Genomic DNA, 16,653 nt, shown 5'->3' with positions numbered 1-16,653 from the left:
CATTCATAAGTGTTCAAAAGTCACACATGTATAAGAACATGTTCTTGGCCCACATTTTAATTACCTACTTGAAAATTTAAAAACTTAACCCTTAGGTTAGAGGGAAATTAAAATTATAGACTATTTAAAATTAATAAAGGTGAGACCAGTACATATTAACATCCATAGAATGCAGTCAAACTTGTGCTCAGAGGAAATGTCATAGCCCCAAATATGCTGTTAGAGGGGCTCTGGGGTGGGGTGGTGACCAGTATCCAGATAGGAAAGGATGGTGGCTTGGTGGAAGCAGTGGTGGAGAAAAGTAGATATGCAAAGATAAAGAAACAATCAGCCATTGGCTAAAACCCTCCTATTCACATGGAGGTTGCATACTTTCCCACTTAATCACAGGCTCATGCACACCTTGAAAGTTTAGGGCTGGGCATTTGGCTGGCAGACATCCTGATCTGGCTTGCCTAATTTAAGGAGTAACTAATCTCAATAGACCTCTTAGTACAAAAGAAACAGAAAACACTGTCAGAGACCATTCCTCCATTGCTCCCACTAGGGAGCACCTAGGCTAGCCCGTATTACCTGTGAATTCTGTCAAACCATCAAGGAAGCTATTTTTCTAGTCATAAAAATTGTTCCAGAACACACAAAAAAAGGAAGTCATCCCAATCTTATCTACTTAATTATGTTATCAAAAACTGATAAAGAAGGGATGAACATGTGAAATATAGCCATTCTCACATACGAAAGAAGATGCAGAGTTCCTCACGAAGTATCGGCAAACTGAAGCCAGTAGTGTATTACAAAAATGCACCATCAGGCAAGTACAGTTTATTCCTGGAATGCAGGATCACATTATTAGAATTATTAGCTCCACTTTATAGATGATGGAATTGGGGCTCATAAAGGTTAAGTGACTTAACCAGGTCAAGCTGCAAAGTGACTGACTCAGAACCAGACTCCAGGTTTGCCTGACTCCAGAGTCATTCTCTTCCTCTGAGAAAGAGGCCAGTGGAGGTGGAAGCGTGGATGGAAAGCCTCAGACACCAATAAAATTCCTCAGCTCACCCTAACATCTGTGTCCCCCCAACTCACACCCATAGTCCTGATCTTGAAAGCTACTTTTCCAAGCCAAGTGACAGGTTCCAGTTTCCTTTTTCTTTCAGTTTTCCACTTCCTCCCCCTTGGATGCTCCCCACTTCTCTCCCCTCTCCCTAAACTCCTGTCCCCTCCCCCTTCTTATTAATTTTGCGGAGACAAAAGCGCCACCTATTGGCCACCTTGTATGCACGTGATTTGAGCAGGAAATCCGTGGAAACAAGCCAGGATATATTTGGATGCTATTTTGGGCTGGGGGGTGGCTTCTTACAGCTGACAGGCACTTGCTCATGGGGAGCCCAATTATTTATTTCAGAAGAGGAAAACTGGCTGCAGTTCCTGCCTCCCCTGGGAAGCCCTCCCAGATCTTCCATCCTCCCCCATTCTTCTTGGCAGCCCTTGGTAGCTAACCTACTACAGAGGGGCTTGGAATGGGGGTAGGGTGGACAATCTTTGGTGCAGAGAACTGATCTACTCTGTAAGAGGGAAACAGAAGAAAGCGTGCAATGCCGGGGTCAGGAAACCTGGGATCTAGACCCCGGTCACACACTTAGGAAAGGCCTTTCCTTTCTCTGTCCTTCAAAGCAATTCTCAAGTCTCTGCAAACTCCCTGATTGTGTGCCCCACCCCAGCTGAGGACTCAGAGGTGAATCAGATACTGCTCTGCTCAGAAGAGTCAAATATCAGCAGGTGACAATACAGCGTGCACAATGCTGACAAGACGAGGGAGGTATTAGGTCACCTTGGTCACTCACCAGTTTGGGTCTAAACCCTGAGCTCGGCCTCAGGCTCCTCTGAAACAGGGAGAATGTGCTCTGCCTGCTCTGCCTGGGATGGCCTTTGTGACTGATCATAACACTGTGACAGTGGGCAAGGATATTCTGCCCCACCTGGCTGGGGGCTTCCCAGGACAGGGCCTGTGTCTTCTCTGTCCACTGTATCCTGCACTGGGCAGCCTGGCCAGGGATGGGCATGCCTGGCTTTGGCCTGAGTCACCCCTGATCCGGCGGCTGGACTTAGGGTTTAGAGGGTGGAGGAGAATTAGAAACAAGAGGCCTGGACCCTGCTTCAGGGAGACACAGGGCCCACCTTGGGCATCAGATGGTCTCCCTGAGTTGTGAGGGGGCTGGGGCTTGATGGATTTCACAAGAAAGGCTTCCTGGAGGAGGTGAGCTCTGATTTGGGTTTTGAAGGAAGGGAGGGGAGGGCCTGCTGCTCTAGTTCCTCTGGAATCCCTTTTCCTATATCCCAACTCCTGTCCAGACTGACAGACTGAAAAAGTTGGACAACTTCCAAAGCAATTTAGGTGGGACCAAGAGAGGAGGCAAAGACAGGGGGATGGGAACAGAAGAGAAGAAGGAGGGCAAGGTAGAAAGGAAGTCTGGGGTCCAAGCTTCCAGACTGCCTACTGCCCTGCCTGAGGGTGGCAGGCCAACACTCACAGCCACCCACCAGGTCAGGCTGTCACGTCCCTGCCTTCAACATTACAGCCACCACCCGTATTTTCAGGCTGGAGCCCTGAGAAAGTGCTCAGCACATAGTAATGGTTTTTATTACTCTTAGGTTCTGCAGACTCAGTCTTATTTATTGGGATGATTCCATTGTTTCTTTTAAACTATTTATTTGTTAAATAGGAAATACATTTACTTGGCTTTGAAAGTATAAAAAAGTATTCAGTGGAAAGTCTTTTCCTCTTTTGTTCCCCATTTGACCCAACAGGGAATCAGTTACTAGTTTTTATTCATCCTTCTAGGTCTTTTTCTTGCATATACAAAACAAAACATATATACATTATTTCCTCCTTTAAAAAAACACAGTTGGAAGCATAATGTTCACACTGTTTCGTATCTTGACTTTTTTCACTCCACAATGTATCTTGGAACTCTTTCCAAATCAATACATGAAGAACTTTTTTATTCTATTTTACATAGCGTACTATTCCCTTATGTAGATGTGCCTTTATTTGCTTAATCAGCTCCCTACTGATGGACAGTTCCATTGTTGTCCACCTTTGGACGTTCCCAAACCAGCTGCAATGAGACCTGTGCCCATGTCATGTGTGCAGGTATATCTGCAGGAACAGTCCCTAGAAGTGCATTTCCATACAGCCCTTATCAAGACACCAACCTCCCTGTGTGGTCACACTGGCTCTCTTGGCAGCTGTCCTTTTTTATTTCTGTCACTTGGTGACTGTGGTCAGAATTTCACCTTTTCAAACCTCACTGCCCTTCTCCCCAGTGGCTTTCCCACAGAGGCTTTTGGCTTCTGGGCACTTGCCACCTCCACCCTGGGTGGGGTCTGTGCTCTGGCTGTCAATCCACCCAGGGTGATGACTCCTTCTCCCTTCTGCCCCCAAATCCTGGGCATTGGTGGCAGCTGGAGGGAACTGGCTTTTTGGACCTCCACTGTTCCAGCCTCCAGGCCTCCTGCCAGATGCTGCCATCTCCACTCCCCTGCCCTTTTCATCCTGGGCCCCAGTCAGGACTCCTTTCTTCTGATCATAGAATCATGTTCTAAGATCTGCTCCCCTCTGGCCTCAGATTTCCTACTTTATTGCCTCGAATCCCCCAAATCTAAGTAGCCCAGCTTTGTGGGAGGAAGTGGAGGAGGGAAGATCAAGCAGAGCCCCTTGTGAGAGGCATGAGATGATGGCGGAGCCAAACTCCTGGCTGAAAGCAAGTCCCTCTGTAGCCTGGGAACCCCAGGGTCAGCCCAGATCTGTGATGTCAGCTCACGTGGCAGGTGGCACCATTTGGGGCTAACCTAGGCTGAGATGAGCAGGAGCCTGGGCAGGGCAGGGCTGTGCAGAAACATGATGATTATTATTGCTGTGAAAGGCAATTGCCCACATTTGGAATTATAAACAGAGCACAGTAGTTAAGAGCCCTGACCCTGGATCCAGGCCGTCCAGAACAGAGGATGCACTGCTCACACGTACCTCTCCAATTTCATAAACAAACAGGTGGGAGTGGGGCAGGAGAGGTGAAGTCTCCTGGCAGGTTGGATCAGGCATCCTCAAAAATGTCAAGGTTGGAGAGGAGAGCGAAGAATCTCACCAAGCATCCTGACTCATATTTGGCTCCAAATAGAGCATGGGCCTCAGAAGCCCCTGTGAAGTGGCGCCAGGACATTTTCTTGGTCTCTGTCTCCAGCACAGCTATCAGGATACTTTACAAATGAGAAAACAGAGGCTTAGAGAGATTATCAGTCTCAGACTAATAAGTGGTGAGAACATAGTTTAAACCTAGCTCTAAGACCTGTACTCTTTCTGCTGCACCTAAATGCCACTACGACTCCTGCCCAGTGATTATCTACCCTCTACTCATGCATTTCCAGTGATGGGGAGCTCACTACCATTAAAGTAGACTATTGCATCTCTGAGGGACAGCCCTGTTGGACCCTTTTCCTTCCCTAGACTCACAGAAGTCCAGTCTCTTTACAAATCTCAGGCTCCCTTTTGCCTTGGTCTCTCTCTGCTCCAGGTCAGCCCTGTAGAGATTTGAAGATGGAGGCTGTGTGAACCCTGAGCCCTTAATTCTCCAGGCTGACAATCCCAGACCAGTCCTTTGTGTCTATGGGACCCTGCCCCATCCCTCCCTGTATTCCCTGTATTAATTAAGGTTAAGTTTAGTTGTGAGTAACAGACTCCCCCGCCACCAAAGAAAATTCCACGAGAGTGGCTTAACCAAGACTGAAGTTTATTTCCTTTTCACATGAAAGTCTGTGCAGGCAGTTCAGGATGGTACGGCTCCTCTGTGATCTCAGGAATCCAGGATCCTTCTCCCCTGTGGCTCTGCTGTTTGTGAAGCTAAACTCAAACTAGCAGAAATTCAATTCAACCTACCTTAAACAAAAAGGGGAATATCTTTAGAATGTCTGGGAAGTCTAAGGGTTCCAGTTTCAGGCAGAGCCAGAGGACTTGACACTGTTACTAAGGCTTTGTCTCCTTAGGGTGTTTTTTTTTTTTTTCCTGTGGGTGGGCACTGATGTCCAACAGCTCTCTCCACATGGCAGGAAGGCTGGCTGCTGGCAGTGAAACCTATGCGCTGATCTTCTGACCCAAAAGGAGAAGCACCCTCCCAGAGCCCCGGAGTCCTTATATCAAATCTTATAGGAGTGATTGGCTCAGCTTAGGTCACTTACTCCTGCTTAGACCTATCACTTGGCTTTGGACTCACAATGCTATGTTTGATCTAGCCAGGTTGCCTGGCGGCTCCTGGAGGTAAGTGTGAGGGGCGCAGAGATTAAACAGTCTCATCAGGACCACATGGAATACAGGAGGGGAGGTTTTCCCCAACAAAGAGGTGAGACATCCCAAGACTGAGCATGTTCAGCTCATCATGCTAAGGAGATTGAGTTTTGTCTTACAAGTGATGGAGAGTTCCCTGAAGATTTTGGAAGGGTTTGGCTGGTTTGATTGGTCAGAACCATTTTAAAAGAAAGAAACTGAGGCAGAGAGCATGAAAGAGAAAGCCAATGACTGCTGGCATCAGGGATCATGGAAAACTCTTTCCAGTGGGAACATGTGCTCCTCCCTTCAGGGATGGGACTGATGGGGGAGAAATAATGTCTGTCCTTAGAGAACACATATTTCTAATTGAATGTTGTAAGATAACTTTCTGGGAAGTCCCAGAAAGAGTCAGAAATAAGTCATATCATTCATTCATTCATTCATTCACGTATCCACATATCTAACATTAATTGAGTACCTACTATGTGTTGGATTTCATGCCTGGCAGGAGGTAGAGTGTTTAATAATGATGGTTATCATGGTGGGGAGCACTTACTGAGCTTCTTTCAAAGTTTCAGGCACTGGGCTAAGTGCCTGATATGCATTCTCATTTGATCTCACAACCACTCAGTGAGGTAGGTACAACTATTATCCTCACTTTGTAGAAGAGGCACAGTGATGATGAAGACAACATAATGCCTGTTCTCAAGGAGCTCACAGTCTCCAGAGGGTGGCAGACTAGGAAACAAATCATGACAAGAGAGGGAATTAGTGCTTTTGTTGCCCAGAGGCAGGGCCCCTCCACAGCCTGACCAGTGTGGGATGCTGTTGGGGGAGGCAGCTCATAGAGCTTGACATTTGAAATGGACACAGGATTAGGAGTGAGCCAGGCAGGAGTGAACTGCATGCAAAGGTGAAGAGGTAAGAAAAAGTAAATCAGGTGTGAATACAGCACAAGGGTTGGAGACAAGGCTGGACAAGGAGGCAGGGGCCAGTCTGCCTGGTAGTCTGTGCAAAGAAGCACACGTCTTGCAGAAGGAAAGCCCCTCTGAGAAGGTCTCAGGCTGCTGGACATGTATCACTGGAGCCGCATACAAATTATATGCAAATCACCCTCCCAGCTTCTCCTCTAACTTTCTAACTGCAGGCACCAGTGGCTTGCTCCTGCTGATCTGAGGTCTCAGCTGCACCCTGTGCGTATGTATTAACAGTCTCCCTCTCCCTTTCCAGGGCAGAGGAGAGGGTGGTATTTGCCTGAATTGAAGCTGTTCCCAGCCCCAGTATAAAACACTCAGCCAACCCCATGAAATTTGGAGCCTTTCAGAGTAGCTTGATTTGGGTGAGTGCTGGGGGGAAGGAAGAGTCTGACCTCCCGGGGCAACTTTGCCCTGCCGTCCTTCCTTACTGCCCCATCCTGGAGCAGACTCCTCATCCCTGCCCCAACACACACACACACAGACACACAGACACACACGTTCCTTCTTGCATTTCCCCTCGCCATGCAGGCAAAAGGGAGAATGCTCTGGGCTGGGAAATGGGAGTCTGGGATCTAGTTCCACCTCTGCAATCAATTTGCTGTGTGACCTTGGGGAAGTCAGTCCTCGGTCTGGGTCTTAATTTACCCATCTTTGAAACTAACTTTGAAAACCTACAGTCCAATTTTGGAATAAATGACTTCATTCTTTACTGGTAGTGGCAGGGATGCAGGTGGTTGGAGAACACATCCAGCATGGAATGCAAAGGATGGGTGGAGTGGATGGACCAATGGTCTCTTTGGAGAAAGGGAGGCAGAAAGCAGGTTGCTAGTGCTGTTAGCTCTAGAGTCGAGTTCAGGCTTTAGGCTCTGAGGAGCTCAAAGTAGGAAGACGGGAAGATGAATTGGGCTTTCAAGAAGGCTCCTTTCTGGAGGAGTCGGGATTCTAAGCCAGGATTTGAGGCCTGGGTACGGACTGGGAAAGGAAGCAAGTATGCACAAAGGGGAATCCTGAGGTAATGAGTCTCTGGATTATTTTCAAAGGAGTGGGTTGGGGAAGGGACACTTTGGTCCCCGACCTAGTCATCCCGTTCCTGCCTCTTCGTGTGGTTTCGCGGCTCCTCCAGGGGTCGCTGTTTCCCAAGAATCCGTCACCAGCGTCTTCGCGGCAGGGACGGGACTCCCGTGGTCCCCTCGCTCCACTTTGGTGGGGCTTACGCGGCTCCGCAGCAGCTGCAGAGGGCTCAGGCGATGGCAGTGTTTCCTCGCCTGAGCGGGGACTTATGGCCTCACCAGTTACCCTGCCTGGGGCTCCGAAAGGCTAAATGCGCGCGCGCGCGCGCGTATGTGTAGCGTAGGGGACCAGGTTCACACGGTTCTGCACCTCTGGCTCCAATTTAGGGCAGTGGAAGGCCGTCCCGTTCCTGAGGCACTGCTGCCCCAGCAAGCTGCGCGGAATTGGTAGGAAGGAGGCAGCGCCGTTAGTCTTTCCAGCTTCTCCACAAGAGGCTCCTGTAACCCCTCCTCCCTCTCACGCCACGGCGCAGTCCTCTGCCCAGGCTCACACACTCACATCCTCCTTCCCCGCCGGGGTCACGCCGCGGCCCGGAGCGGGTCTGGAATCCCCGAACAGGTCGCGCCCTATCAGGCCGTGAGGTGAAGCTGTGGTCCTGGCTGGCGAGCCTTCCAGGGCTGTCCCCTGCACAGATGTGCGGTCGGGAGGGGAGGACCCCGCAAGGGCGCCGGTCGCTCAGGGACGTACTCGGGCACACAGCCACCGTGGCCCGGAGGCGCAGAAACACTCGCGTGGGCCAGGAACCAGGACGTACTTAGGAGAGCATTTAGACCTGAGGCCCACGTCCCGACACACCTGGAAGCGCCCCCAACTCCCCTGCCCCAGCGGCACATCTCATAAGCGCATGGGGCCTGCCTTACCGCAGTTGCTGAGAAAGCCGGCGTCCCAGGTCGGGTGCTTGTGGGAGCGGAACTATTTCCACCTTCTCCTGAACCTGCAACCCTCTTCCCGCGAACGAACAAGAGTGCACAGGCTTCGCAGCGCCCTGGTCCGGCCACTGCGCAGTGAAGGCGCTCGAGGGTGCTCCTGCGAGTCCCCACCACGTAGCCCTGGGGCAGTGGCCATGCACACGGGAAGGGGAGAAAGACATTTCCTCCGAGAGGTGTAAGTTACCCGAGGTGTAGACCCCTGAGCCGGTGCCTGGGCTGGGCAGGTGGGCTCAAGTTGAAAGTGGACGCACCGGAGGCCCTGCCATTTCTGTGCTTGCAGAGAGGCCAGCGTCTCCCTGAACTCTTAACCCCGAGTCCTGCTCCCGCGTGTGGGGAGCCCCGCCGCATCGCTCCTGCAGGTCACAAGATCTGGAGTCTCCCTCCTCCCACCCGGGGCCAACGGAGCCGATCGCTCTTGAGCAGGCGAAGATCTGGAGGAAAAAGGGGTCGGGAGATGGACCCACTGCGGCCAAACAACCATTTCGCTCCAGAGCTGCGGCCCCGTGGAGGGGCTGGAAAAGGGGGTGGCTGCGCGGGTGCCGCCTCTTTCCCGAGGCTGGCTGGGTTTGTGAATAAACTAGAGACGTGTGCAGGCGCGGGGTCCTCAGGCGGCACTTTGCAGCCGGGCTGCACCGGGGGCGGACCTCTGCGCTCACCGGGCTGGAACCGTGGAAAGGCCGCGGAAGACCTTCGTGCCGCAACCCTGCCTCTAGCTAGCTCAGCGCCACTCTTGGCCGGTTCTCGATTGACTTAATTATATTCTTACAATTATCCGAGAGCCCTCCTTTCCCGCAAGCCAGGGAGAACAGCACGTCGACAGGGACCAGAAGGGAAGGGAGGAGCCATAAGGGAAGGGGCGCCATCGGTAGCAACACATCACAATAAACACGAACCGACTTCTCCCCGGTGCTCCGAACATTTTGGAGGGGGAAACCCCTAAACACGTCCCCCCCCGCCCCCCCCCCCCAGTGCTTCATCCCAATCGTTTCTGGGTTGATCGAGGGAGGTGGCTAAATAGTGAGACAGAGGAAGAGGGAGGCCGGGAACTACCAGTGACACTATAACCAAGACCCGCAGTCTGTCACCTTCTGCATCTTGGAGGCTGCAGGCATGGGTGCTAGAGCCCAGGCTTCCGGGGGAGCATCCACTTTTTCATGGAGGGGAGTGGCAGACAAGACCCGAAGACGTCAAAGAGGCTGAGCCTACAGTCAGGAAAGACTGGAGCCATGGGAGAATGGCAGGAAACTAAACGAATCCCGAATGTGGGATGCCCTTCTCCTAGCCTTAGTGCTTCTACTCCTGGCATTGTTAAAAATCAAATTTGCCCAGAGTCTTGGGATGGGTGAGAGGCTCCCAGAAACACTTCTCCCACAGGCAAGAGTGGAGCTCCATCAGGGGTTAAGCAGAGTTATTTGGTAAACAGGAGTCCTAGGCTGGGAGTCTGTACACATGGGTCCAGCCCAACCCAGGGCCCTTCAGAAGCCTAGCAAGTCACATGATCTCCTGGGCCTCAGTTTCCACTCCTAGAACAACTGTGTGTGTTCTGAAGAATCTGGTTGATTCTTTAAGAATTCCATGTAAGCAGGGCTGGAGGGGGCGTAATCCCCTTCCCTTGACCTGGGTCTCAGGAGCACAGAGTGTGCAGCAGGGCCAAGCAGAGGTGGGGGGGGTGGCTGCAGTTGCTCCATAGAGTCTTTTCTGGAGCATTAGAACCAGGATATTTGGTCAGTAAATGCCTCAGTCAGTCTTACCCTGAGCTTGGGCAGGGGGCTTTAGCCTGGGGAACCAGGAGAGTGCTGGAAAGGAAAGAAGCTACTGGTTCACATTTGCCATTTTAAAAATGAAGACATTCAGAAAGTGAGATGGAGCTGAAATGATGCCAATGCTGTTTTCTCTCCATTTACTTACACATTAGCAGAGCCGAGCTGGGTTGGAGCTGGGGTGTGTGTGGTGGATGATGTGGGGTGTCTGCGAGTGTCAGAGAGAGCTCCATGTAGTAATTAGCAAGCTTGGTGTAGGCACAGGTTTGCCAGATAAAATAAATATGCTAAATTCAGCAACCCTGGAAGTGTGAGTCTATTTGGACTCATGCAAAATATTTCTCTCCAAGGCCTTTTTTCCTTTTTTCCTGGAGGGTCCTATCATCTGGAAATTCTGATTCCAGGGCCACTGGTCCCTGTCTAATTTCCTGGCCATGGTTTGAGGACTGGACCTCTTTTTCTCCCAAGGACAGTCTACTTATGCAGACTCAGCACACTTGGGGGATCCCCTTGGTCTGAGGTCCCAGAAGAGGTGGGGGGCAGCAGACTTGCTCTCATAGGATATGAATATCCAGACCTGCCTTCCACTCTTTCTGCTCTTAGCTAGATGGCTGGGGAGGATGCAGAACCTTTCATGAGAATTCCGTGACAAGAGTTGCACCTGGCCCTGCTCTGTCATGTTGCAGAAGACTAGGTGATTCCCTGCTCCTCCACTCTGGGTGTCTGTTGCCCAACCTGTGGAATACACTAGGTTGGAGGGTGCTGTTGGACAAAAGGGAGATTTCATCCACCCTCACATGCCCTGCTGAGATGTAGCCTACAGGGGCTACAAATCCCCTCCGGCCCGCTCCCAGCATTTAGCTACAGGGGACCTACTCAGCACAGTGACTGGAGAGGATTAGACAGCAGCAGTAACCCAGCCGAAGGCTAGACCAGGGTTTGAGATCCTGGTGAAAGACTACACTACCCCCAACCCCTTTCTCTCTCCCCAGGAGTCAGCAAAGTGCCCTCAATATCCTCTTTGTAAGTAGTCTATAGTAATATGGCTACTTTTACACATTACTTATGACATGGATGCTTTTAACCTCACTTTTACAGAGGAAGAAACAGAGGCGCAAAGAGTTATAGAAAGATATTACAAAGTAGGTAAGTGGTGAAGCCAGGACTGGGATCCCAGCAGCCCGGCTTCAGGGTCTTTGCTCAACTACTATTCAGAGCAGGAAACTGAGGCTGACAAGGGAAGTAACTTGCTGACTGTCCTACAGCCTGTGACAGCTGAGCGCAGCTGGGTCTCGGGCCTCGCATACCAGACCTTTGACCACTGCGGGGCGCTGTTGGGGCATCAGCCCATCCATCCGCTCAGTACTTGCCCAATTCCAGTGCCCATTTCCTCTGTCACCCCCAGAGGTTGCGATGGACCCAGTCTGAGCTGGAGCTACTAGTTGCTGGGTTCCTGGAGGGAGGCCAGGGGAGAAGGAGGCCTAACGGCATGGGCAGGAACCCAGCTGGTAAGAAAAAAGGGCACAGGACCAACACTGTGTGCACAGGATCCTGAAAGATGAAGGCAACACTGGCTTGCGTCTGAGGTCAGGTTTCATTGAGGGAGGTCTCCGTGGGGGTCCTGCTGTCTGTAGAGCCTACAAGTCCAGCCAGAAAAGGGTGGGGGCCCTGCCGTGCGACTGGTGGTGGGAGAAACGGAGAAACTGAGTGAGGAATTCTCAGATTCACGAACAAACATCCAAACAAATAAAGGGTTTCCGTAGGAAATAGAAGCAGAGATTCACCGAGGGTGAGAGAAACACAGAATCACAGAGCCTGAGTTAGACAAACGGATACCGAGACAGAAAAAGGTCGGATACAGGCAAACTGAAGAGAGATGGACGGGTCCGCGCTCCCGAAATGCGATCAAAGCGCCCCAAAGAAGCTTGGGGAAGCGGGCTACGGGCAGGCGGCGCGCTCCTTGGGTCTCCCCGCACACATTCCCACATCTGGAGTCCTGCGGCGAGGCAAAGGGATGGGTGGCTGGGTCCTGGCCTTGGAGGGGAGGAGAGGGGCGCAGCCGGAATCTCTCACCTCTCCGAAGACCGAGGCTGAGAACGCCAAGTTTGCTCCTCGCGATCACTCAAGTGCGTCTCCTCTTGGTCCGGAAGCCACTCCGGCTCCGGCAGGCCCCACTCCGGCGGCGTCGGTCCCGGCGTCTCAGGCTCCGCTGGCGCGCCAACTGCGCTTCGGCCTTGGTGGCCCGGGCACTGCCTTGGGGAGATAATGGGTGGGGACTCTCGCTACTGCTCCGGGCTCCTGCTGGCGTCCCCGTGAACCTTAACATCCAGGGCTGAGCGCACTGAGGGCAGCGGCTCCTGGGAACTGAAAGTTTGAGGAGTCTGCGGGGAAGAGAAGGACCCGCCTCCGGCCACCCGAGCCGCGCTCCCGCGGCGGCGGCTGTTTGTTCCCGCCGGGCCCCGCCGCCGAGGCACTCCGCCCGCCCCGCCCCGCTCAAGGAGCTCCGCCCCGGGCTCGCGCTCTTCCGCCTTTGGCTGCCGCCAGGCGGGAGGGGCTAATCCCTCGACCCCCCACCCCCACCCCGTGGGGGAACTGGGGGCCAAGACCCGCAGGGTAAAGGGAGGCCTCAGCTCCTTCCGCCCGCGCCCTAGGAGCGGGCCCGGACTCGGGCTCCCGGGGAAGCGATGAGAGCTGCCAGTCGGGTGCTCACTGAGAGGTGAGAGCGGCCGAGTGGGCCACGAGGGGGCGCTGCGGAGCTGGGGTACACCCCTCCCTGCCCGCCTCAGTCCCCCGCCCCCTCCCCGCCCGCGCGCAAAACACACTCGCCCCAGAGGCAGCGCGGCGGAGCCGGAGCCGCGAACGGAGCGGAGCCGGAGAGCGGCGGCGGCGGCGGCGGCACCATGACCCTGGGCAGCTGCTGCTGCGAGATCATGTCCTCCGAGAGCTCCCCGGCCGCCCTGTCCGAGGCCGACGCAGATATAGACGTGGTGGGCGGCGGCATCGGTGGGGGGGAGCTCCCTGCCCGCTCCGGGCCCCGCGCCCCCCGGGACGTGCTCCCTCTCGGCCCCGAGCCTCCACCGGAGGAAGCCGAGGCAGACGCCGCTGAGGACGAGGAGTCCGGCGGGTGCTCAGACGGCGAGCCCCGAGCTCTAGCGCCCCGTGGGGCGGCGGCCGCAGCGGGAAGCCCTGGGCCAGGCGCTGCGGCGGCTCGCGGCGCGGCGGGGCCCGGGCCGGGGCCGCCGTCGGGGGGCGCGGCGACGCGGAGCCCGCTGGTGAAGCCGCCCTACTCGTACATCGCGCTCATCACCATGGCCATCCTGCAGAGCCCCAAGAAGCGCCTGACGCTGAGCGAGATCTGCGAGTTCATCAGTGGCCGCTTCCCTTACTACCGGGAGAAATTCCCCGCCTGGCAGAACAGCATCCGCCACAACCTATCGCTCAACGACTGCTTCGTCAAGATTCCCCGAGAGCCAGGCAACCCGGGCAAGGGCAACTACTGGACGCTCGACCCGGAGTCGGCCGACATGTTCGACAACGGCAGCTTCCTGCGGCGCCGCAAGCGCTTCAAGCGGCAGCCGCTGCCGCCGCCGCATCCACACACGCACCCTCACCCCGAGCTGCTATTGCGCGGCGGGGCTGCGGCGGCGGGGGACCCGGGCGCCTTTCTGCCGGGCTTCGCGGCTTACGGCGCCTACGGCTACGGCTACGGGTTAGCGCTCCCGGCCTACAGCGCACCCCCGCCGGGCCCGGCCCCACACGCGCATCCACACCCGCACGCCTTCGCTTTTGCCGCGGCCGCCGCACCTTGCCAGCTATCGGTACCCCCAGGTCGTGGCGCAGCGCCTCCACCCGGACCTCCGACGGCCTCGGTTTTCGCGGGCGCAGCCTCGGCTCCGGCCCCTGCGCCTGCTCCGGGCACAGGGTCAGGCCCTGGCCCCGCAGGCCTGCCCGCCTTTCTGGGCGCGGAGCTAGGCTGCGCCAAAGCCTTCTACCCCGCTTCCCTGAGCCCTCCCGCAGCAGGCACAGCACTCCTGCGCCAGGGCCTCAAGACGGACGCGGGCGGCGGTGCAGGCAGCGGGGGCGCCGCGGCCGGGCAGAGGCCTTCCTTCTCTATAGACCACATAATGGGCCACGGTGGCGGCGGGGCAGCACCCCCGGGCGGAGGCGAGGGCTCCCCAGGATCGCCTTTCTCAGCGGCCGCGGGTCCTGGGGGTCAAACCCAGGTCTTGGCCATGCTGACTGCTCCGGCCCTGGCTCCAGTGGCCGGCCACATCCGCCTCTCGCACCACGGGGACGCGCTCCTGTCCTCAGGGCCCCCGTTTGCCGGCAAAGTTGCTGGCCTCAGTGGTTGCCACTTCTGACCTTGTCGGGTTCTGGGCCACTTAAGCCCGCACTCCTCAGTCTCTCCTGGGAGCTCCTGCGGTCCCGGCGGAGCTCCGGGAGTCTATTTATGAAGAGTCTCCAGATTTTGGGCCGGCGCGCGTGACTTGGCACTTCAGACTCCAAGCTTAGAATCTCTCCGATAGTTGGGACGAAGCGGGCTCCATCGCTCAGGGAGAGGCCCTGCTCTGTGGGACGAGGTCGCAAGCCATGATCCAATTCCAGTTTGAGCAGTAAAAGGGGGAGGGGGAAGTCTTCGCTTTTTCCCAGTCTCTGCGCCTGTCGGCAGCCTCCCCGGAAGAATGCTTTCTCGGAGAGATGCCTGCCCAGGCCCTGCAGATCCCGCCAGAAACACCAAATGCGCAGAGGTCTCCCTTTCTGCCTCTCCCTCACTCCTTCTCCAACTTTGAGGCCCTGATTTACAATATTTTAATTTAAAGACACCTATTATCTGCTTTTGCTTAAAAGAAAAATTCACCCCCGCCCCCGCTTTTCTCCAAGGAAGTTCGTTCTCTTGGAAGCCTAAAGCAGTGTCTACACAAACGAAGCTGAACGGAGAGGTGAAGCAAGGGGTCTCCACAATCCCTTCGCAAACCCGGGATCCCAGTCCTTTGAGGAAAATCCTTCCTCTTTTGTGTTGGGTACTTTTGAAGGAACTTTCCCCCTTCCCCGTGGCCGGCTGGGTCCAGCCATCCAGGGCCTGCAGCCCTCTCAGGGGTCTGCTCTGTCCCAGGCCCTGGGATATTTATTGTAGCTAAAGGCAATGAGGTCGGGGTGGGAGAGGAGGGTCTGGGTCAGGGACTGGAAAGGTGGGGGTGGGGTGGGCCAGGGCACATCCTGTGGCAGGGGGTCCTGTAATTATGTGTAAATATCTGTACAGCGGGCTGCTATCTGCGTTCTCTGTCCTGGGTGTGCATTGATTTAGACTTCTCCGCTTGGGGAGACTCTGTGAAATCGTCTGATGGTTCGTGTGGAAGAAAAGAAAAACCTGTCTCCCCCTACCCCCATCGGTGTCAATTGAATAAATGTACATTAACTCCAGCAGTCACCAGCTCTCTCTGCTTGCCTGTACTCCACTTCTCCAGCTCGGGCTCTCCCAGAAGACCCCCAGCTCCTAGGCAGAGGGGAGTGAGGAAGGGCCCTGGGCAGCCCAGGCCGGCAAAGGAGGGCTTGGGCTTATCAAATACAGGGGACACTGTGGCCTTGGCCATCAGCTGTTAATAGGGCCAGGATTCTGGGAAGCCTATGGCCCCTCTGGCACTTTCATTTTCGCTCTGATCCTAGGAAGGTTTCTGCCTGGGGTTCCGCAGAGATGGTTTGTTTCAAATGCACCTGGGGTTTCTCATCTCCTTCTAGTTTAGAATTTATCATGGCCTGGGCAGGTCTGGGTGCTCATGGACACTATACTTATTAAGTACAATTTGAAGCTGTTTACTGATGCGTATTTTGTATGTGGGGGCTCTTACGGGGCTTGTGTTGTATTTGGGGGTTGTCATATATCCTTGCTTTTTGTCCTTTTTGGGGGGGCATCAGTTGTATTTCAGGGTATCTGTGTTTTTATTTCTATGTGTGTCTGTGAACGTGTCTCTGTGTTTTTGGTTCTGTCGTATCTCTGTGTCTCTAAGAAGAGTTTTCTCTCTGGCCACTGTTGGACCTTCTTTGCGTTTCCTCCCTTCGCAACTTCTGGCACATGGACTAGTCAGAGAGACCTAAATTGGGGACTGTGAAACCCCTCTCTTTTCCAGCCTGAGAAGCTTAGAGGTGCACCATGAGCTAAAGGAGAGAGTCAGTGTGGCACTGCTCTGTTAGGGTAAACCTCCCTAACCCATAAGCCATGCTCAGAGTCAGAACCTACTGCCTGAGTGCAAAGCCATTGGGCTAGCTGGAGTCTTCCATAATCCCTGTGCCTGAAACTCCCAGTGGCTAGACTTGAAAGCATGTTGGGTGAAAGGTAATGCTTTAGGTGGAACAAAAATGGTTACTTAGCTCTTTTCTCTGTACATTCAACGTAGGTCATAGAAGAAGGGAGAAATACGGAGATGCAGAGGTGTAATTCAGCCTTCACAGAAAATAGACACATGCTGAGGGTGAGCGTTGGGAGACAAGTGATAGAGAAGGAAAAAGACAGAGTCAGAGAACCAGATGTAGAGAACTTGAGAGGGGCAGGTGGGGAGAAGCTATATAAGGCTGCTTTAGCCAGATTTCCAGGCATTAAC

At 54.3% G+C, this 16,653-nt stretch overlaps 2 protein-coding genes across 3 annotated transcripts in view; one reads left to right on the top strand and one right to left on the bottom strand.

Annotated features, from left to right (window-relative positions):
- Nucleotides 1-12,547, bottom strand: part of STIL (STIL centriolar assembly protein) — a 129,671-nt gene extending 117,124 nt beyond the window's left edge. For both annotated transcript variants that reach the window (XM_074376524.1, XM_045513766.2), the window contains exon 1: nt 12,131-12,547. The gene's annotated coding sequence lies outside the window, so the exon portion shown is untranslated. The remainder of the gene's footprint in view (nt 1-12,130) is intronic.
- Nucleotides 12,548-12,823: 276 nt separating this feature from the next.
- On the top strand, nt 12,824-15,478 carry FOXD2 (forkhead box D2). The gene has a single exon (XM_074376525.1). The coding sequence runs from the start codon at nt 12,958-12,960 to the stop codon at nt 14,416-14,418; it is 1,461 nt and encodes a 486-aa protein (XP_074232626.1). The 5' UTR covers nt 12,824-12,957; the 3' UTR covers nt 14,419-15,478.
- Nucleotides 15,479-16,653: the final 1,175 nt, after the last annotated feature.

This window comes from Camelus bactrianus, chromosome 13 (genome assembly GCF_048773025.1).
Source record: "Camelus bactrianus isolate YW-2024 breed Bactrian camel chromosome 13, ASM4877302v1, whole genome shotgun sequence".
Taxonomy (NCBI): Eukaryota; Metazoa; Chordata; class Mammalia; order Artiodactyla; family Camelidae; genus Camelus; species Camelus bactrianus.
The sequence above is the reverse complement of the archived record's forward strand: the minus strand, read 5'-3'. Positions and strand labels throughout refer to the sequence as shown.